At 36.0% G+C, this 23,920-nt stretch overlaps 1 protein-coding gene across 1 annotated transcript in view; it reads left to right on the forward strand.

Annotated features, from left to right (window-relative positions):
* The window catches only part of LOC131075096 (NAD-dependent protein deacetylase SRT1), a 200,840-nt gene that overhangs the window by 161,406 nt on the left and 15,514 nt on the right, over positions 1-23,920 (forward strand). The window contains exon 10 of the mRNA XM_058011919.2: positions 7,390-7,483. Within this exon, the coding sequence (XP_057867902.1) occupies positions 7,390-7,483 (94 nt within the window). The remainder of the gene's footprint in view (positions 1-7,389; positions 7,484-23,920) is intronic.

Here is a 23,920-nt window from a genome sequence, read left to right on the forward strand (position 1 = left end):
AACTTTACGTATTCCTTAGGCTTATATAGTTATACATCTGTTTAAAAGTAATTTTTCAAGTACTATATGTATTATGTTTTTCAGTACTGCTCCCCCACTGCCCCCATGCTGCCATCCCCTTGCCGTTCCCAAACTTGGGCCCTAAGTATCCTCGTCCCAAAGATCCGTTGGTATAGAATCATCAAGTGGGTAGAAGTAAAAAGGAAGATGACAAAAGGATAGGAAAAACAATCAACACCATGGCATTATCTTGATGGATTTCATTGAAAAATATAGAATGGAGAAAGGAAAGGCATTTTGTTGTTTTGTGGACTTTAAGAATGCTTTTGATGCCGTTCATAGAAGTAAACCATTTTGTAGATTAAATGATGTAGTCATACTAGAACAATATCGATTAATACATCATAGAATTTGTAAGGAGGTTTGAGTTAAAATTCGAACTCAATTAGGGGTCATTAAAGAAGAATGCCCATTGGCCCCTACCTTATTTGGTTTATATCATAGTTGTAAAACTCCGACTTCACAAAAATTCAAGGAAAAACTCTACAATAATTCGACAATTTTATCGATTTTTAAAAAAAATTCTTAAAGAAAACATATTACAAAATTTGTAGAACACATTATTGATTTCCATCATATAAAGATCAAAATTAGAGTTTAATGCATATCTTAGACCCCAATGGAAGCTTGGAGCCGAAATTAAGGTCTTTGAAACCACACAAACCTTCATGGTGCATGCCATTGTCACAATTTTATCACTTAAGAGCAAAATTAGATGTTTGACACATTGCTGCTTATAAAGTGCTTTAAAAACATATAAAACTTTCAACACTCTGAAATAAATAAATTATGTCAGTTTTAGGCATGTTTTTATCAAAAATTGTGGTAAGTTTTTGAAAAAATCGCTGGTGAATAACTCACCAAGGATTTTGACTTGCAAGTACTTGCGAGTTTTTCAACTATGGTTTATACATTGACAAATTGGAAAAATGGCTAAATTTTTGAGGGGATGGTGTTCATTTAAGGGTGTGTTGTGAGGCTTTTTCTGTCCATAGACAATCTCATTTTGTTTTGAAGTTCAACTTAGAGTCTGAAAGAGCAATTTAAGGTGCTGGAGCACTTTTGCAAGGAGGTACACATGCAAGTGGACACCAATAAAATTGAGATTTTGATCTTCTCCAACCAAAATTAAAAATGTAGTGTAACTTTAATTTTGAAGGGGTCTTCAGGAGGAAGTAACAAAGTACAAATATCTTAGGGTAGACTTCAATAGTAAGCTTAGATGGGAAACATTGGATTTGGGAGGATGGAGAGCACCCTATTGCTATATAGAATTAGAGAAGCTGAATTATGTGATTGGAAAACTATAAAGGTATAGTATGGGTGTGAAGTGTGAGCTAGCAAACCTTTAGAACTAAAATGGGGACAAATAGAGAAGATTCAAAGGCATCTAATTACAAGAAAATTCAAAATAAAAGCTTTAGTTCTTTATGAGGGTCATCTAGTAGAAATAGGTACGTTCCCTATTGAGGCAGCTACTATGCTGTCTCTTGGATATTTGAAAAAAAAAAAATAGATGGCCTAAGGTTGTCACTAAAGAAATTTTAAATAAGAGAAAGAAGATTAGAGCAAGAAACAAGAGGTTAGAGCACAAGTCTTGCAAGTTCTTTAGCTCACAAGAAGGATTTTCTGTTATGCAGTTAAAAAAAGATACCATCTATTGATTACAATCAACAGTTCCATATCAACAAAAAGATTAATTTAAATACATGGAACACTTAGGTAACAGTGAGAAAAATAGTGTGATATTGAACAAGTGCTATGCAAATTTAAATATGAATCCTTTTATTTCAAACTGATCAAATTTTCACAACACAACACACTAATTTAATTTTGGTGCTTGAATGAAAACTTCTACAGCATGAGTCTAGCATCAACTCTCATTACACTTTATGTGCCCAAAACACTTATAAGTTCTCAAGAAGAAGCTTTTAGGGATAAAATTATAATACGACATTCTTAGTATTGCTTTACTTTAATGTAATCTAATCCTTATCTACAAAAACGAGGAATTAAAATATCTATTAAAGACAACTAATTCCAAAACAAGTAGTTAAATAAAAGTCTAATAATAGGATCATATCTATCTCTTTTGGAAAATGGCGAGTTTGCTACTAAAAGTTATATTCAAAACTCTAAAATAACTGACTTGCAAATTTGGCTGCATCTTCTAAACTTGGCAATTTTTTCCCCTAAAGCCAATAGAACTTGTAGAAAACTTATGGCTTGATGAATGGTCATTTGCCAATCCTTTTTCTTTGGAATTCATCTTTCAACTTTAGCAAAATTCTGATTTAAGTCTTCTATCTTTGATGCCATGATGCATGTTATGGTACTTTGAAGAAACACTTATCACACATTCATGCCATATAGTTTGAACGTAAGTTGTAGCTCAATCTTCCTTCGTCACCATAAATTTTGTAACCTAGCTGGCTCTTGTATTTGTTGCTTTCTCTAATGCCTTGACCGCCATGATTGTGGAGCTTGTCCATATGCTATTTTGAAGAAGCTGAATGCATTGTCCTGGAAGATCAAATATCTGGTTATCTTCTTGTTACAGAATTTGTTTCAACAAATTCTTGTATTCGTTGCTTTCTCTAATGCCTTGACCACCGTGACTGTGGAGCTTGTCCATATGCTATTTTGAAGAAGCTGAATACATTGTCCCGGAAGATCAAATATCTGGTTATCTTCTTGTTACAGAATTTGTTGCAACAAATTGTCCCCAGAACAGTAACAAACAAAAAGATGCCCAAATCCTCTACTCAAAGAGCAAACTTGAAGCTGGTGACAAATTTTCTATTCAAACTGATCAATTCTGTTTGGATGACACTTGGTCTATTTAGACACCCTTGAAATAATTAGCCCAAACTTCCCCTTTTTAAATAGATTACATATCTATTTGCCTTTCTAATTTGAAAGTTGAAAGCATGCAATTTGATCTTTAGGAGCCCCTTTTGAATTAAGGGTAAGTTTCTTTCTTTGGAAACTAGCTCACAAGATGAGGAAACCCATGAATTTAATTGATTTTGTACTATAGCAGAACTCGAAAAGTCATATGGATCCTTCTCTAATAGCCCCTTGTTTTACTTTCTTAATGGTCACTTCCTTTTCGCTTTCCTTTTCCTTTCAAAGCGAAAAGATGTCCATTCATGGTAACTAGTTTAGATCTCATTTTGATCAATGAAAATTAACTTCTTTTTAAAATTAGTTGTTTTGTAGAATGCTACGTCCCCTTTTAAGAAATAGTGCCAAGGAGACCTCTAATCTATTCCCATTTTCCATTGGCTAAAGGGAAAAGCAAGGGGAGCAATTTCTAATATTAGTTTAAGGTGGGCTTACAAATTCTATATTTAAGGGGCAACTTATTATAATATTATTTTATTTATTTAAAAGGGTTTTTAAAGACTTAATTATAAAAAATATCTAAAATACTTTGGACGGAAATTATTAATCAAGGGCCCAATTTGGAATAGTATAAAAGGACACAGCCTCATTTGGTATGAAGCTTTCATTTGAACTTTTCATTCACTTAGATTGACCATTGTGTTCATTCTATCCATTCAAGAATGAAAAAACTTGGCTTTTTTGAGTTCTTGGTGGTTGAAAACCCTTTTGGATTCCATTTGAGGGCAATAGGTGTGATTCCATTTGCGGATCACAATTGTGCTGATTCATTGAAGTTTAACTGATGAATTAAAATCATTTTCAGTTGCTATAGTTCTCTTATAGTGCCACTACAATTTTTTGTAGTATGACTATAGTGTCAAAGGGTTTGATTTTGCTGATTTGGAGGTTTTTATACACAATTTTAGAATTTTTCAGTGCTCCTCGGGGATGCGTCCCTTGCCCAAAATGACGTTGTCCTCTATAGGGGACATTTCGGGGATGTGGGGATGGGTAGGAAACCTCTCTGCCTTTTCCCCTTTTTTGTTAGAATTTAGGAAATGTCGTTGAGATGTCAACAAATTTGCAATGTACATTAGGGCACGGCTAGGGGACGCCTCAATATCCCCTAATATACCCGAGGACATTTTAGTTTCTTCTTTTAAAAAAACTTACAACCTTCCAATGCTTGTTTAGTTTGTGACATGCCCATCTAAGGGTTACAAAAAAATATGAAAATGGTGTGTGCCATGAAGTTCTGTGTTGATTTGAAGGTCTTCATTTGGACTTGGTGGTTGGGGCTCTGCCACTCAACCCCACCCTGTATTGCGACACAAAACATGACAAAGGCACTGCCCCTCAACCCTGTTGGGGGTGCTACCATTAGTCCCTCGTGAAGGGCACTACCCCTCAACCTTATTGGGAACATTGCCCCCATAGCCTCATCAAACTATAAGTCTAATCAAGTAACAGGCCAATGATGAATCATAATCACAAAATCTACAAAATACATATCCCTTGTTGCAGATCTCTGCATCTTCATAGTCAAAACCACAATAATTGCTTATCCTGTATCATACATTGGACAACTTGTTTAGTATACAAGGATTGCCATAGACAAAGTTGGCATGCTACAGTTATCATACTGTTGAACATGAGTTAAGTCATAGTTGGTAGGAAATGCCATTTTCATAATGGAAAAATGTATCAATCATGCATTGGACAGAAAACTCTTAGAACAATCCTATCTATTAGTATCCTAGCTGAGGTCAACTTGGAACATAACTAGTTATCTTTTTACTTAAACGTTCCTCTTTGTTAATAAGTTTAACAAAAAACCAAGCAATGTTGAAGGCTTTAGAAAAACTTAAATAATAAATTCCTCACTTGAATATACACACCAATCAGATGTCTTTATTAACTCATGCTCATATTTATATGTAAAGAAGATCACAGTTCCTATACAATTACCCATGCTCACAAAGGTTCCATAATATCTATGATGAATGCTCAATCAATGATATCATATGAATATTTGAAATTTCCTTATATTCTAAAAATTCACTTTATTTTTTAATAGCTGTCCCTTGCTGTCCCCTGAAAAATGGCTAAAAAAAATTCTGTGTTAGAAACATGTCCCTCTGTCCTTGCATTCCTGTTGTGAATTTTCAGAGTTATTGGTTGTTGATCATCATTTCTTCGTGCAAGATCTTGAGTGCCACACTTGGAGGAATCACCATATTATGATTGTTGATCCTAGGGTTTACACACCTCATCTATTACTCTGATTTTCAGAGGTTATATGCAGCTGCACTTTTTGTGGTTAATTGCCTATTATTTGTTGCTGATTTTGGAGCACCAGCATTTAAGGTTTCCGTATTAATTTTTGGCGATATTGGGGAGCCATACCATGTCATTACTTGGTAATAATATATCATTCATATTGAGGGCCAACAACATTTTAGAGGGTTTGTGGTTGCTGGTCAAGATCATTTAATATTGTCACCTTGCTGATCTGAAGTGTTGTACCATCCTACAACAGTTTGAAGAGGATTCACACACTTTTTGGGGATTCGTCATTGTTTGTTGCTATGATCTGCATTTTTGTAGCCTTTTGAGGCACCAACATTAGGAGGATAGTTCATTGCATGTTTTCAGCCCTGACCGCAGCCATACAATATCATTTATTGCCATTTTGGAAGGTTGCAACCTGATTGCCAACTGTATAGGCTTATGTGAATTGATTTAAGACATTTTGTGGTCTGAAATTTTATGTTTATGTTGCACTTTGTCACATCAGCAATTGTAAATTTCCCAGCAGTAGACATCTGGAAGAAAAATCAGTTTGAGGTTTCATTTTGATTGATGTTGTGATTCTTGTCATAGATATTCCCATCTTAGATTCGATCATAACTATTATTTTAGGGTTTATACTGCTGTACATTCATAGATTTGCAAGTACAATTTATGAAATTGAGCATCTACAAGATTGATTTAATGTTTGAGATGCTAGTGAGGGTTTATGTCAGACCCAAGGGTTTATTCCATGAGTTTTCAATCACTTGTTTTAGTTTACAGTTTGCTGTTATAGTTTTTGTTTGGTTTCGAAAAAAAAAAGAAAAAATATCAGAAAAATAAAAAATTAAAAAGGTTACATTACATTAATCTGTGCATCGCAAAGGTGCATATCTTTTAGTCTATTGGTCCACAGTGATTAACCTTGTTGGGCCATGTGGAAGCATGCAAACTACTTGGTTACATAGCCCAACAAGCTTTATTTTAAGCTGCTAAATGCTATCGATAATCAATGGTTGATAACAACTCTTCCTCAACATCAGTGATTTCATTAAATTTGTAGATGACCAAATTGTCGGATGGTATAATTTGCTCACCTATGGATATTGACTGGATCATGCCACTTGTTCTCATAAAAAGCCATTCAATGAATGCTTTATAAATATTTTTTTGCATAACTTTAGATATTGAAACATGAATAATAAAGGGACTGTGTATTTTTTTAAAGCAAGGTAAAAAATACTGCTGAATAAACATAAAATATCCACCACTAACTTTTCCACTAGACTTTATGGGGCATCATCTGATTCAGTGCTATAGAAATGAACTCTTGTAGAGGTTCCACGTACTCATCCTTCAATTCATATGAACCAAACACAATATGCCAAATGTCCTTCATTGTTTTTGATCTGCCACTCCACTTGTTTAAACAATGAGCAAGATAAATGGCCTAGATTTACTTGCTTACAAGATTGACAGCTTTGGCAAATCTGCAGATGCCCAAGAAGTGTGGCAGGTAAATCTGCTGAATAAACTACTTAATTCAGTACCTGGTCACCAATAGAAAGGAATGTAATTCTTCAGTGACAAGCAACTGCCAATAGCAAGTCAATGACCAAATATAGACATAGACATAGACTTTGATAACCCAGTCCGCCATGAATGTTAAACAGGGAACTTGACCAAGGAAACAAATGTGATGAAACGTACAAGGCAAGGAACAAATCAGGGAACTGTGTTATAAAGGTCAACACAGGCACTTTCAAAGCCATGATAAATTTTTCACGCTTGGTTGTCAATAGTGTGTATGATTTTATCTATGACACATTGAAGTATGATCCCCAAAGGGAAAAGAAAGGAACACGTAGATCACAATAAAGATTCCTATCTTCCTGCTGTTCTGCCTATATCATTCCAGTAACTTACACGTAAAGATGTTTGTATCACATTTTGATTGACTTTGAACTTTTTCATAAGTGATCTTCTAGCATGAAAATATGAGATGTTCTTGCACCATAGGATATGATGCAGAATTTTTCTTAAGTTTATGGAATCTCCAAAGCAGTTGCACCATAATTTATTTAATTAGCAAATTTAAATTTCTCATCTCTTTTCATTTTATTTTAGTATATATATTATCCATGGCAGGTCATTGCTGGTGTAATGCAGTTTCTGAATTACAAAATTCCTCCATTTGTTCGAGTGGACTGCATCCAAGTTAGTTTATCCTATCCTTCAAAGAGTAAGCTTATCCCCTTTATGCTTTGCTTCTGAATGAAAATTAAGTTGTCAAGAACTCAAATTTAAACTGGATGGTTCCATTCAGTAAGTGATAAGGAACAAAAGTCTGAAATGCAGTTGGTAATTTTTATCTAGCAAGAACTTTCATTCACTTGAGATCTTTGAAATTTTTCTTGCTTCTCAAGTTTAATCAAGTTATATAGGCTCTTCGGAAATATTGAAGTTTGAAGTTTATGATTTAGACAACATTATGTTTGAATAGTCTATATTGCCAATATGTTTCTATTTCACTGTATTTATGAAGATCCATAAGGAGGAAATACTTTCATGAGGAATTTTGAACTTGATTCAATAGCACGTTTACCTTCCTGACTTTATGTATGACACTACATGTCAATGCATGGTAAAATAATGACATGCACAACTCTTCTTTTTGTTTCCATGAATCGAAAAATGTGTAAAGGGAATCAGATTGCAAATGATAAAAAGTCGGTTCTGAAAATCATCTATAACAATGTGTATGAGGTAGGGTGTCTAAAATAGGGTTGATCTGCAGCTACCTAGATAGAAACATATCCAATCACCGTTGATCTGAGAGCCAATATTGTGCCTTGTCAATAAGGCATCCAATTTTAGAAACTCAAGAACTAAGTGATGCTACAGCTAGTGCTAATGTTCTTGGAAGAGTAAGAAACAAAATGCTGATATACTAATAATGGTTTGGAACTCAGACTTGGCAGGAAATATGCAGCTTAAAATTTTGACACAGACTCAGGAGTTGGTAAAGATTCGGCAGCCCAAAATATCGACTTGTACTCAAGACCTAAAAAAGCTTGGCATATGAAAATATATTTTAAATTATAAAATAAACTTAAATAACATTTAAAACACTGTTAAAACAAATGAAAAATGGATTAGTTGACAGATTGATTTATTTTCTATTAATTTTTTGACAAAAAATTAGTAGTACAATGCATATTATAATATGAATATCATATAATGATTGATCATTATCATTTAAAATTACAAATCCATCAAATACTTTGTAGATTTCTCATACCCTAATGCTCTTCATAGTCATCTTCTATGCACTTGAATTGGAATGTCATGTCCCCTAAATAAACGATTGACGTATGTTAAAAAATATTAATTATTTTATATGAACCCCATTCATTTATATAAATAATTAATATTACATGTGTAAAGGTTAAAAGGCATGTTCTTAATTACATGTATTATTGTTTAACTACTACGGGATTTTTAACTACCAACTTGGTGTTAATAAAAGAATGGGCACCAGTGATGGGGAGATAGGAGAGTTTATAAAAACAATTTGTGGAAGAATAAACTTGGAGCCTGTGTGTGTTAACACACATTCAGAGAATAATAAGCCTTTTGTCAGTTTTTGGACTGACCTATTGGTTGTACGAATCGGGAGAATCATCAACCGTGCTTGGTTCAGAATGAAGTCACGGTGAGCCCGGGTTGTATTCGAAGTATATCAAGGCAAACGCAAAACTGCGGAATCGTGGGTTGCATACGCGATTGAATCCTGAGAGGAGTATACACAGCGACACCCGTACTCAGTAGCAGAACCACGGAAAATATACGCATCGCCAGGCCAACACAAACCGGAAATAATGCAGTAACTAAGTGAACCTTGGTAGCCCGATATCGGGTGATAACGTGGAAAATTGTCCAACGGCATACGGGAAGTGTGACGTCTATAGAAGCAAAGAAAGGAGATTGCGGTATTCGTAGTGCGAGGAAGGGGGAAAACGCGCGGGGAACTTCGGAGTAACTGCGCATCATCTCCAGGCCTGACGCAAATGCAATACATTATATGCATTGACTATATGTGACAGCAGCAGGGTCGACATATGGAGAGCTTGGATCTTGCACCCGGAAACCATCATGATTGAATATTTGTATCAGCTACATCATCGCTTGCACCTGGGAACATCAAATCAGGTTCTTTAATATATTCTTTTTATTGCTTCAGTTGTAAGTGTGTGTGTAGATATCAATCCTTAGTCTTCAGAAATTCTGAGACCTGCCCTTGGTAAAATCAGTTCATACATTGGTCTGTTGACATCATATTGTAATGGTTTTAAAGGATTGAATTAGCTGGAACTGCATCTTATTTGGATAGTATTCTGAGGTTGTATGCCAATTGTTTGTCAAAATGACAGCAAGTGAATGTGACTGACAATAAGTCCTATTTGCCTCTAATACCTTATGGATGTCGTTCTAAATCATTCCTATGATATTCTATTATTGTGGTTCAACCTCCAATGAAAATTGTTTCAGAATGTCCTTAAAAGTCTAACTGAAAGTGTGAACAACATGACAAACCATGACAGCCAAGTGTTTGTTGAAATGTCTTGGTAAAACATATTAGGATTTTATATCAGAATATTAGCAGGGACATTGCATGGAAGGTAAAGATTCCTCATCGTCTAATTCAATCCTTCCTGATGCTTCTTCTTCTGCATGTTCTACTGCTGCTGCTGCCCCTTCTATTGCTTCCCTCTTCTAAATCTATATCTCCTCTGCAGTAAACAAAGGTTCCACATCCTTGGCAATCTTTTTAGAATATGGATTAATGTCATCCATGTTAGTGGCATCATAAGTCTCCTTACCCTCACCGTGTTTCTGCAATTACAAAAAAAAAATATTGCACAATAAAGAGGTCTTTGAGGAATTTATGTGTCAACTTGTTGCACTTCTTTCCATGAACAGACTTGAATTCAATTCTGTTATGGTCACACCAAAAAGTTCTACAGGGATGGCACAAAATAGGAATGGCTAGACTTTGAAGATTTGGTGTCTTTACACCACAATCTTCCCACCACAAATCTGCAAAGAGGGTGTTTGTGAGTTTATAATAAGCTAGAATTGTATTTATTAAAAAAGTCTTATATCTACAAGATAATGATTAAGGGAATCAATTTCTCTTACCTATATGTTGGGCTACAAACCATTGAATGCATAGAGCCAAAGAAAAGTGCCTCCCCTCCGCACCGTTGTTAATCTCCAAGTCGTCAAGTATTTGTCTCTAAGGGTTTCATCAAGTGTCATCCTATGAATACATATGTTGAGGCCATCCACAACCTCTTCATCAACTTTAAAGGAATTAGAGATGAAAAATTTGGGATTTAAGTAAAGGCCATTGCGTGAATATGTGCATGTTTTCCTTTATTTTTCCCATAATAATGATAGATGGCCTCCTTAGCCTGGTCCATGACCTAATATAGATAACTTGTTGGGTTTTTTCTGGCCATCCACCAACTCCAGAATCCTAACCAAAGGTTTCCTATCACCTAAAACAGAATGAAATTTTAAATTTCAAATAAATAGAAGTTTGAATGTATCAACAAATAAAATGTAAATGATAATTATAGAATAAAAAATTTACAAATTTACAAATTATTGGAGTTTATTACTTTAATTGTTCCCGATTGTTAAGTTTAAAGTAATCTTAAGGGTCATGTCTATACTCTTCACAAACGTATCATCAAAAAATTGTTTTGACAACCATTACGCCTTTGGCCTTCTTGAAATATGGAGTCTCCAATCATTGAGTGCTCATAATACCTACTTAAGAGAGACATTAGTGGGTCTACAATGCTCGAAAATGTAATGAAGTTTGTAATGAATTGTTGGACTTTGGATCATTGCACTCTCATCACTTTAAGCACCTAGAACTAATTGTAAATGTATTTGATGTTATTTCTTGCCTCTTCAACCTTGATTTGTATCCATTTAATTTTTGAAAATACACCCCTAATTTCTTTTGAAAATGTTGCAACTGGAAATGAGATACGAAGCAACTTCCGTTCCAAACTTTGATCACTGAAATCTCAGAATGGGCAAGTGAGAGCGTACAATGTTTAGCATTACAATTAACTGATAGGAAAGCACCAGGCGATATGCCAACCAATGCGACTTATTCAATGGGGTGCATATGCATCACTGGAAATTAAAATAAGCTTCTTCCACTTATTCAGTGGTGAATGAAAGGGGCACTGTGATGCCCGACCCCATTGTAGACCCAATTGTTTGCACTACTTTCACCAGTCCAGCTATGCAAGCATTTTGTCAAACAGTTTACAAGCATGTATAAGCAATATGTTTTCTGAGTTCAGGTTTAATGTTTTCTGTGGTGAAATGCTTTCAGATACTTTTCATTCATAAATAACATGCATATACGTTTGGCACATTGATTCTCATTCCAATGATCAAATATAAATTCATTAAACAATGGACAACTTCAGCTGTTTGCTATAACTACAGCAGAGTATACTAAGCAGAATTTACAAAATATAATCTTATTTTCAGGCCCAAACTGGAACTTACTTTGTAACAGCAAACTGTTTACATGAATAATATTTATCAAATCTGACCTGAATTTTCAAAATGAGAGAGCCTGATGGTAAACAGTAGCAAGGACTCTGAGTATTTTGCAGAGATATAGAATCATCAGCAGTTCTTTTTGACTCTTTATTTAAGCCTGGTAACCATTCTCCGGTAAACCTGTGCCCAGCTATCTTAAAACATCACACAGCAGTATATAAAAAGACGTCAGGAGTGCTTGAACATGCCCATGCTAATCGCAAATCAATTTAACTTCATACGTCATTATTCATTTGCTAATTCAGATTGAAGCAAAATCAAAGAATTGCTAAGAAGCCATCAATGACCTGCTCTAAGAAGCAATACTTCTCTCCAGCAATCAATATAAATCTTTTTATAACTGAGACTATACCCACGTCTAGAGGAGTCTGAAATGCTGGCCAAATCCCACATAATGGTAGAGTTGCTGACGTACAGAAGAAAGACTCCGAAGAGCCTCCTACGATTTGCAATACGATTATGCACCAGTTATTAATCCCTTTCATGGCTAGCAGGAAATAGATGCTCAGCAATAAATTTCCACAATCTCTCTCAAGCTCCAGCAAAATTGTTATGTACCCTTGCACCCCAAAAAGGAAGGAGGATGGGCAGAAACGTCCATTCTAGATGCACGAATTGAACTAATCTGAGCAGCCATCATCAAATATCTTCCACGCACCAACAAAACAGGCATCTCTGTGTCCAACTACTAAACTCATTGACATTAAAGTCCTTTTAATGACCTTATTGAATAATTAAAATAAGTCATCATATAATTTATTTGTTTTTCTGAAAACTTAAATTTTAAATATTTAATTAAATTTTAAAGTCCAAATAAAGGGGACATTACAAGCACACCCACTTATCCAATGGTGAGTGAAAGGGGCACGCCCACTTATTCAGTGGGAAAGCTTTGCTAGTGTAAGTAGTGTTATTATCCACCTAGTTAGCTCATCACTTTTCTAGAATTGAACAAAAATTAAAATTAAAATTGCTTATACTGCCGATACCATAGCCAATCTAAATGGTTTATTGAAACTAAGGTAATATAGGTGTTGAGCACACTCAATATTGTGCCAATCTAAATGGTTTAGTGAAACTAAGGTAATATAGGTGTTGAGCACACTCAATATTGTCGGCTAAATAGCAAAGGCAATTTCTCTTTAGACAATTACAATGACAAGAAATCAGCCATATAATTGTTTATGTCTCTCTCAACAAGTCTACACTGTTAGTAGATTCAATCACTATAATTGAGCATGGATTTTTGTCTTCATGCAACATGGTTTCCTTATTATTTATTTCCCTATGACTTTGCTTTGTTGCAGGCTTATTTTATTTATTTGCTTTCCTTTTTTTGCCTTTTACTGCATTTTGCCCTAAGTTTTCTAGCAGCAGACGTCAATTTATGGATGCGAGACTTTGGAGATGGCAGCCAAAAGTACCCTATGCATCAAGAAGTTTCTGGAGATGCATCTTTGTCTCCGAGAGGCGTCTCCAAGGGTAGGAGACGGTTCTCCTGGTAACTATGTTTTTTAGCAACAAACCCACCCCCCCAACAAAATTTTGACCAAACTTGCGAATTGAACCCTTGAACCCAAACCCAAACCCCTACCGGTAACTTAGCTCTGCAAGGTGAAAATATTAGTTGCAAAGCATGTGACTCTTGATCATAGGAGCTCCTTGTCATCAGTGTGTTCTCTCCTAAGATATAGGACTCACGTGGTTGTAGATGTACTTTGTGATACTCCTTGCATCTTCAATCACATTCTTCACCCAACTTAGTTTTTTTTGTCCTCAAGGAATGGGTCAAGATTGTGAGCAGAATAAGAGCTCCAAAACAATGTTGGGCACCTCGCTTCTAGAAGTCTATTGGCTGTCACATACTTATTTGCATTGCTGTCGCAATTTGAATAGCATTTTCCACTCCCACTTCCATTACCACCTCATCCAACATATTGCACAAGGCCTTTGCATTTTTCCTTTCATTAAAGGAATCAATTGACTTTGAAAAGACTAGCTGCCCCCTTGAAGCCAATAAAAAGTTGATATAACTGTCCTTTTCTTACCATTTGTCCACTCGTCAGATAAAATGGTGCAGCCTTTCTTTTCCCAAATTTAGTTTTGTTCTTCTACAGTAGGTTCATTTTGGATCTCATCCTATAACAATGGTCCACTAAATGGATCAGGACTTGGGGCCTCAAACCCCTTACCTACCATGGTCAATACATTGACCAACTACTCCCAATAAAGACTTGAAGCAACATTAAATAGAATATTGTTTTATCATCAAAATATTGCACATGCCAACTTCCCTTCATAGTGCAATCCTCTATTCGATGAAATACCTTCCAATGAAGGTTGCACGCCAACAATGTTAAAAGGAACAAAAAAGCTAGAATTATGGGTGCCCACTCTGCTTGATCCTCATATTTGTGGTCCAATGGAAGAAGAGCCACACATATCTGCTTTTGACCTTGCAGAACTAAAAATTAGGTTTGGGGCTGCTATTTGTTTTGTTGTTCTCTTATCCTCTACTTTCCTTTAGTCATATGTTGCAAGGAGTGCTTTCATCTCCCCAACCATTGAACTAGCTTCTATACATGACGTAACATTTTGGCAATGGATTGTTATAAGGTGATATTTGAGTCGATTTATACCTCTGTTCATACTCTTAGTGCAGTGGATACAACTACAAGTAACCTCTTCTCATGTTGAACTTAGTGTCCCATTTTTCCAACAAGGATCCTTAAGTTTCCCACTAGTTCTTCTATTTGCGAAAGCCATATTCCTTTAAAAATGTAAAAATCAAAGCTTGCAAAAATGAGACAACAGAAAAAATTCAATAATACTTTAGTTTGTAGCCTAAACTTAAAAATAGATATAAAAATAAAAATTGCTGCAAAAAAGATGCCAATTATTTTGGTGCATTGATCTTATGATATCATTATTTATTTATTTATGTTTTGTTAATATTTCATTCTTACTATGAACTAATGCTAATATGCTCCATTTCAAACTTAAAAAGAAATCTAATATCTTTTTATTTTTTAAGGAACCAAGAGACCATAATGGATAAATCCTTTCTATGCTGAGAAGTGTTGATTAAAAGATTGATAGAATATCGTATGTGGAAATCATATGAATTTTTTCTAGTTTTGTTGATATTGCAAGTTCAAACAAGTTCTAGGCTTGAATTTTCACAGTTATAATTTATGACTGAAAATTCAAGTCTACAGGTTGTTTAAACTTGCAATATGAACAAATTTTCAAATTTTCATTTAATACCACATTTGACATTCCATTGATCTTTGAATCAACACTTTCGGGCTTCAACGTAGAAAAGAACTGAAGGACATTTTAACTGTGAAGATTACATGATGTAGATCATATAATCTTGGAATATGTATTATGAACAAAATTACGAAAATTGATATGATTTCTGCATCCAACATTTTATTGATCTTTGAAGTTTGAATCAACACTTTCAGCATAAAAAGGATTTATCCTTTATGGTCTCTTGGTTGGTTGTTTAACTTCAAATATTATTAAAGTTTTCAAGGGAAGGAAAAAACTAAAAGGATCTGAAATCATATTACCCTTATTTTTTACTGTGAAATGAAAGAACAAAATTATTGAAAAGTTGTGTATTTTGCATTGCCAATCGCATGCCCTAAATCACCACCAGTTGTTGCCAATCACATGCCGAAAATGCAAAAATCATATATAGTTTCTAATAGTAGGCAAAATAAACAAATTTAAACTCATTTAAGAAAAGCTTTAATGAAAATTGTGAGAATTTAGAATTTTTATAGGTGAGTTTTTATCCAAAATTGCTAGTGATTTTTTAGATCAGTAACTCATTGTGGTTCTTGATTCGCAATTATTTGCGAGTTTTGTGAAATTTTCAACTCTGGTTGTAAGCATTGGGTATAGTATTTCAATTGTGATGGCTTGACTCGTAAATATGAACTGGAGGTATATTGAATACTGTATACTGCAATTGTTGTAGGTTTTACAAAATTTGTTTATTAAAATAAAGTAAAATTTATGCTTGAGATATAAATGAGTCTAAAAAGTGCCTCCCTCCCAAAATAATAAAATGGGTAAAAGTGACCTAAAATGATTGTTTCCTTTTCACTATTTTGACACACTCATAACTATTAAAAATCCCCCTCAAATTTGAAACATAAACAACTGACCCTTGTTTAAAAAAAATCATATTAAACCTAAATCTAAAACACCAAGTTTGAAGGCTAGATCAAGAGGAGATACTAACACTTGATTATGTGAAAAACCATGGTAGCTATGGTGAAAGAGTCTAGGTCGGCAGTAAAGAGTTTCGTTGCTATCAGTTCTATTAAACAACATCGACGGATGTTCCCAATAACCAGGGAAGTGAGATATTAAATTGTCCTTATCTAGCTTCTTCACAATTAATCCTTCAACAGAAGTTTGAAGGCCTTGAAGATTTCAAAATTGTCAGGGAGGAAGGAGACCAGCAAAAGAAAATGATCAAATTTTGACTTTAAGTTGAAGAAATTGGCATTGCTCCCCTTATTTTATTCTCCAGACTTTTTTGTGTTTGTGTTCTTAGGGCTTGCAGGTTTGACAACAGCCTGCATTGTGAAAGATGCTTACTCTTACGAGTTTATCCCTACATACATTGCACATGTCAAATGATTCGGAAAGGTTGCTTTGTCAAACTGTACATGTATCGTACAAACAACCACATTTATGGTGTTTGTGCCTTATGATTCTGATTGGTATTATATTAGAGCAGTATTGATAGCAAAGACAATGTTGACAAAGGCCAAGTGGGTCAATATATGTCACTAGAATCCGAACAAATTATAGTCCTAGCATTACTAGTAGAGTCTTCCAACCTTCTGCATGCACAAGACAATCAAGGCAGAGGATGGAATGCATGAGTGATATGTTTCTGCTTCACTAAGATGGTGTTATAGGGGAGCCGTTCTATCCCAAATTCCTCTTCATGTAACCCTTCCTGTTCTTTAGTATGTCTTAATCAAGAGTTTGCGTCAGCTTTAGCAGGACCTAAGTGATCTCTTTCTTTGAGACTTTGACTATTAATTCTCTTTTAGCATCTTTTTTATCCATTGGGGCACCAGGTGAAGAGCACAAGAATATAGTGAGAGGGGGGTGGGGGGAAGCGGGGACGGTGAATCAGTATATTAATAGACTTTTACTTCTTGAACTTTAATCACGAGCATATGTCTTGTCTCATAAACTGTAATGTCCCTTTGTCTGGACACCTTAGGAATTACACACAGTAATGATATTTCAATCTATCATAAGATATATACATATATATAAGTCGAGATATTTGCTTTTCCACTAATGATATCAATGCTGTTATTGGGTATGGTGTTTGATTTTAATTTATACAATCAATTCCTTTTTATTGCTAACAATATTTGCTGTATCTGATATGTCTGGTGGTGGTATGTTACTGGTCCCGATCTGGAGATTTATGCTTTCAGTAATGAGTGACGTGCTGTCTCATATATTAATCTGTACGCTTGTAATCGAAAGTGTCAAAGGGCAGAGAATGCTTGAATGAGCAGATCCGATTAGGATACCAATAAGAAGACAATATTCAATGCCATGGAATGACCATTTGATCCCTATTAAATATCTTGGATATTGATCGGTTGCAACCTTTGGTTATGAAGGGTCATATCTTTCCTTAACCACATCTCTTCATGGGTTATGGTTATGGTCTAACCACGCCTTTATAGGATTATTAGTTACAAATTATATTTGTATGTTAGATCGCTGCTGTATAATGATGAATATAATTGCTGTTACTTGTAGTTTGACTAATCACTTGCTAATCAGATTTGTTTAACGAATAATATAAACATCAATCTACTCATTGAATTCCTTAATCGATACTTGTTTGATCATATATGGTGCAGGAGCACCTTCACAATTTTGGCTTGTTTGATCCTGATGGGATGAACAATTGAATAAAGGACTATTGTAAGAGTCCAAGTGTGTGTTTTAGGTTTCATTATGGTTTAGGTTTATCTTAGAGTGGTTTAGATAATGTTACTCAAGTTTTCTTTCCAGTTTTGGCCCATAGTGCCTTGTAAGCCAAAAATGGCATTATATTGAAAATGTGTTAAAAACCTTGTAACAAGCTTAGAAAGGAATTGGAGTAGGTCTATTTAATGATTTGACACCATCTCAAATGGTTAGGTGGAAGATATTTGTCTTGTAGGTCAAAAATGCACTAAGAGTCAAAAATTGCCAATGTTGTCAACCAACATTTTGACAAAAAGTGAGAAAAGTTATAAAATCACTCTACAAGGTAGTTATGGATGCCATAAGGGTTGAAATGGTTTGAGTGTGCCTATATAAGGACACTTCAAACATTGTAAATAGGTTGGCTTGCTATTAACAAGAAGAAGTTAATGAAATATGACTGTTTTTCATGCTTTTTGAGCAAAAATCGTTCTAACAGTCCGTACAGAGCACTATTTCCGTACTGTTCTTTCATGGGAGTTTGTGTCATGGTTATATGAAGGTTTATCATTCTTTGTGTTAGGGTTTTTACTGTGTTTTGGTTTATCAAAAAAAATCTTTTAGTTTTTGCCTGTTCGCTGCCCTGTCAAAGGTTTGAAGTTCTAAAATGTCACCACTTGACTAATCCAGGTCTGGGAACCCACATAATGGATTTAGTCAAGTTGGCAATCATGTATATACTGTACATATGCTCTATTGTGTGCCAAAAGTGTTGTTGGAAGAAGAACTTGAGCGAATACTAGGCAAGTATTGGTTATTTGGCTAGTAGCATGAACAAAAAACTCAAGATTTGCACCCAAAAGTAATTTGGAGTGAACAAATGAATGAGGCAGAGGTTTGGGCATGTGGCCAAGGTTGTTAAACATCATTTTGATGTGTTGGAATAGCTTGTTTCATTTAATCATTCTCTTGTTGTAAGCAAAACAATGAGTTCACTGTTTTTTTGGAATTTATGTTTGTAAAAATGCTCATGGAGTGCTTCAAAGAATGATCCAAGCCTTGAATCATGAAGGCAATGTAATAGGAGGTTTGTTTAATGTTTGAAGACTTCATTGAGGTTCTGTACAAGTTTATACTTCTTGTAAAACAGGTCCAAAAAGTGTAGCAGCAGTCTGACTGGTAAAGGGCAGCAAATTGACAGTCACAGTGATAATTCTCTCCATTTTCAGATTGCTTGCCAAGTGTTTGGCATTATGATTGCAAGGCAGCAACAGGGGAAGGCTTCATGTTGATGGGGCAGAGGTTCTAAGCCAACTTGGAGGCTTGTTTGGTGGAGATGCAATGATTTTCCAATGTGTTTGGATCTAAACCCTACCAAACCCTACAAAAGTGCCACACAAAGTGGACAGTCCTCAATCTGCCTTAACAGTGGTTTAAAACACAAAAATCTATTAGCATATACCCCTAAGACACCATATAAATTAAGTTTGAGGGAGGAAATACCCATCGTAGAGCAGGACAAGCACAAAAGTGCCAAATTACCCCTCCACGGGCTACTAGCCTTTTTGGTTGCATAACACACAAATGACAGTTGTGGTCAAAATGCTCAAACCCGATCAAAAGGAGGAGTTGGGGCCTTGTGAAACCTTGGGAGATCAATCCTAAACAGTGAGACAAATGCCAAATAGGCCTTGGAACAGTTTGTAGTCCCTTTTGGAGGTTTTTGACCCTTTGGTTGGAATTTGAGTAGCTAAGGGCTATGAGCCTAAAACCAAATTGTGAGCATCAAACTTGGAACAAAACTTTGCTGCCACTACATGCCCATGTAGAAGACTCCTAATGCATTCTGGAACAATGGGGTGAATGCCAAAGATCAAAGATTGAGGGTCTGTAGATGGGTGGAGTGAGTAACTTGAGTAGATTTGAGCGTGGGTATGAGCCAACACCTTAAGGGGAGTTTGTTAGGAAGGTGATACTGGAAGTACTTGACACTATAGCCATCAAGACTGATTTTGTAAACACAAATAGTAGACTCAAACATGTTTTTGGGTAGCAAATTGAACTTCTTGAGCAAATTGGCTTTTTGAGCACTTTCCTACCAATCCTCTCTATCTTAGTGGTATCAGAGCAAGCGAAAGGTTTGGGATATAGGGGTGAAGATGGAGTTAACAAAATCTGAGAAAGAGATAGTAGGTGCTTACAAGAAGTGGAAAGAACTAATGTTTGGTGGAAAGAAGAAAAGAGAGGAAGAAGAGTTGAGGAAACAAGAAGTTGAAAGAACGAAGAGAGAAGAAGAAGAAAAGAAACGAGATGAGTTGAGAAGTTTAAGAAGGGCTTTAGAAGCAAATGAAGCAAGATTGAGAAAGCTTAAAGAGGAACTAGAGAAAAAGAGAAAGGAAGATGTTGAAGAAGCAAATGGTGCAGCAGTACACAATGGAAGTTTAGTGGAAGAAGTGACCCCAAGTACCATAGAAGGTGAAGTTGAAGAGGTAGATAGTCCATTCAGTGACTTTGGGCAGTAGATGCATGCTGAAGTTTAGAGTGAGCAGCAAAGAGTTGAAGAGGAACCTTATATGGCAAAGGTTCTTGAGGATGAGCAAGGGTTAGAGACCAATGTGGCTGAAGAACATGGTCTTTATCTTGATGATGGAGTTGTTGAACAGATTAGACGAGAAGAAGACATGGTACAAGAGTCACATGCATTTGAGAAGCCTATTGACAAGCATGATACAGAGATAGTTGTTACTAATCATTATGTTGCTACAGAGGTCTACATGCATGAACACTATCAAATTGGTATTAGTCTTTATGAAGGTGTCATGACCTTTATGGGAGCAATGCTCTATCCTAGGTTACCTATGCATGACACCAAGCACATCTATTGGTCCCCACAAATGAGCACTTCTCCTCACTTTGAGATGTTTGTTGAGATTTCTCATATCTATTCATATCTATTCATGGAGTTGTTTTTTTAGGTTCGAGGTGAACGTTTTTTGAGGCTCTACCAACTTCTCAATAGGTCGATCTCCGGTCGGAAAGATGGTCTGTGCCGCGCCATCAATTATCTATCTCAAACCGATGGAACAAACCGATTCAAAGGGTTGTAGAGATCTCGACCTCCCAAGTGTTTCTCATTTTTGTACTCACCTGTCGAAATGTCATTTGCCGATCTCAACTGCCTATATCTATCTCTTGCCCATCTCTATCTCTGGTTTATGCTTTAAGTTTATCTCACAGGCCCATTGTTGTGGGCAAGCTCTAATATAATACTTGGGGGGGTTAGAAGACTCCAACAGGTCGATCTCCAAACATGCGGATATCTTGGTTGCGCTCTCCGCGGGATCGAAGGCCTCTTTAGAACCGTTCAATTGGGAGGGAATAGGAGTGCCGCCTTATTCTAGCCCCCTACTATTCTAAAGGGCTAGCGTATTCTAGCAAGCGAATTAATTACTACCCCCTACTATTGTGCGCTTTCTATATACGATGCAAACTTTAATGAGATATCAATTTGGTTTCGATCGATTCAAAGGGGTTTAACACTCGATTGACATAGGTATTTATTGCTCGGGCTTGACTGGAGATCGAGGATCCCCTCAAATTCTATGGCGCATATTCCCATGAGACAATGCATTCTGAGCGCTTCGATCGATCACGTTGCAGGCACTTTACTATGAACATCTTATATACGATGCATTCTTTGCGCAATCCAGTATCCAATTAATGGTGGATGTTGAACTTTGAAGCAAGGCCTAGAGTGAAGATGAAGGAAGGAGCTTTTCATTTGGCCATGCATGATGAAGCCAAAGACAAGTACATGCCAAGGGTCAAGATGAAACCTATTTGTTTTGCAGGTATCATTTCCAAGAGGACTTGGAACTTTTTCAATTTGGGGGAGTATGTTGCAGGAGCACCTTCACAATTTTGGCTTGTTTGATTCTGATGGGATCAAGAATCGAATAAAGGACTATTGTAAGAGTCCAAGTGTGTGTTTTAGGTTTCATTATGGTTTAGGTTTATCTTAGAGTGGTTTAGATAATGTTACTCAAGTTTTCTTTCCAGTTTTGGCCCATAGTGCCTTGTAAGCCAAAAATGGCATTATAGTGAAAATGTGTTAAAAACCTTGTAACAAGCTTAGAAAAGAATTGGAGTAGGTCTATTTAATGATTTGACACCATCTCAAATGGTTAGGTGGAAGATATTTGTCTTGTAGGTCAAAAATGCACTAAGAGTCAAAAATTGCCAATGTTGTCAACCAACATTTTGACAAAAAGTGAGAAAAGTTATAAAATCACTCTACAAGGTAGTTATGGATGCCATAAGGGTTGAAATGGTTTGAGTGTGCCTATATAAGGACACTTCAAACATTGTAAATAGGTTGGCTTGCTATTAACAAGAAGTTAATGAAATATGACTGTTTTTCATGCCTTTTGAGCAAAAATCGTTCTAACAGTCCGTACAGAGCACTATTTCCGTACTGTTCTTTCATGGGAGTTTGTGTCATGGTTATATGAAGGTTTATCATTCTTTGTGTTAGGGTTTTTACTGTGTTTTGGTTTATCAAAAAAAATCTTTTAGTTTTTGCCTGTTCGCTGCCCTGTCAAAGGTTTGAAGTTCTAAAATGTTACCACTTGACTAATCCAGGTCTGGGAACCCACATAATGGATTTAGTTAAGTTGGCAATCATGTATATACTGTACATATGCTCTATTGTGTGCCGAAAGTGTGGTTGGAAGAAGAACTTGAGCGAATACTAGGCAAGTATTGGTTATTTGGCTAGTAGCATGAACAAAAAACTCAAGGTTTGCACCCAAAAGTAATTTGGAGTGAACAAATGAATGAGGCAGAGGTCTGGGCATGTGACCAAGGTTGTTAAACATCATTTTGATGTGTTGGAATAGCTTGTTTCATTTAATCATTCTCTTGTTGTAAGCAAAACAATGAGTTCACTGTTTTTTTGGAATTTATGTTTGTAAAAATGCTCATGGAGTGCTTCAAAGCATGATCCAAGCCTTGAATCATGAAGGCAATGTAATAGGAGGTTTGTTTAATGTTTGAAGACCTCATTGAGGTTCTGTACAAGTTTATACTTCTTGTAAAACAGGTCCAAAAAGTGTAGCAGCAGTCTGACTGGTAAAGGGCAGCAAGTTGATAGTCACAGTGATATTTCTCTCCATTTTCAGATTGCTTGCCAAGTGTTTGGCATTATGATTGCAAGGCAGCAACAGGGGAAGGCTTCATGTTGATGGGGCCGAGGTTCTAAGCCAACTTGGAGGCTTGTTTGGTGGAGATGCAATGATTTCCCAATGTGTTTGGATCTAAACCCTACCAAACCCTACAAAAGTGCCACAAAAAGTGGACAGTCCTCAATTTGCCTTAACAGTGGTTTAAAACACAAAAATCTATGAGCATATACCCCTAAGACACCATCCAAATTAAGTTTGAGGGAGGAAATACCCATCGTAGAGCAGGATAAGCACAAAAGTGCCAAATTACCCCTCCACGGGCTACTAGCCTTTTTGGTTGCATAACACACAAATGACAATTTTGGTCAAAATGCTCAAACCCGATCAAAAGGAGGAGTTGGGAGCTTGTGAAACCTTGGGAGATCAATCCTAAACAGTGAGACAAATGCCAAATAGGCCTTGGAACAGTGTGTAGTCCCTTTTGGAGGTTTTTGACCCTTTGGTTGGAATTTGAGTAGCTAAGGGCTATGAGCCTAAAACCAAATTGTGAGCATCAAACCTTAAGAAAACTTTGCTGCCCCTACATGTCCATGTAGAAGACTCCTAATGCATTCTGGAACAATGGGGTGAATGCCAAAGATCAGAGATTGAGGGTCTGTAGATGGGTGGGGTGAGTAACTTGAGTAGATTTGAGCATGGGTATGAGCCAACACCTTAAGGGTAGTTTGTTAGGAAGGTGATACTGGAAGTACTTGAAACTATAGCCATCAAGACTGATTTTGTAAACACAAATAGCAGACTCAAACATGTTTTTGGGTAGCAAATTGAACTTCTTGAGCAAATTGGCCTTTTGAGCACTTCCCTAGCAA

This window comes from Cryptomeria japonica, chromosome 3, assembly GCF_030272615.1.
Source record: "Cryptomeria japonica chromosome 3, Sugi_1.0, whole genome shotgun sequence".
Taxonomy (NCBI): domain Eukaryota; kingdom Viridiplantae; phylum Streptophyta; class Pinopsida; order Cupressales; family Cupressaceae; genus Cryptomeria; species Cryptomeria japonica.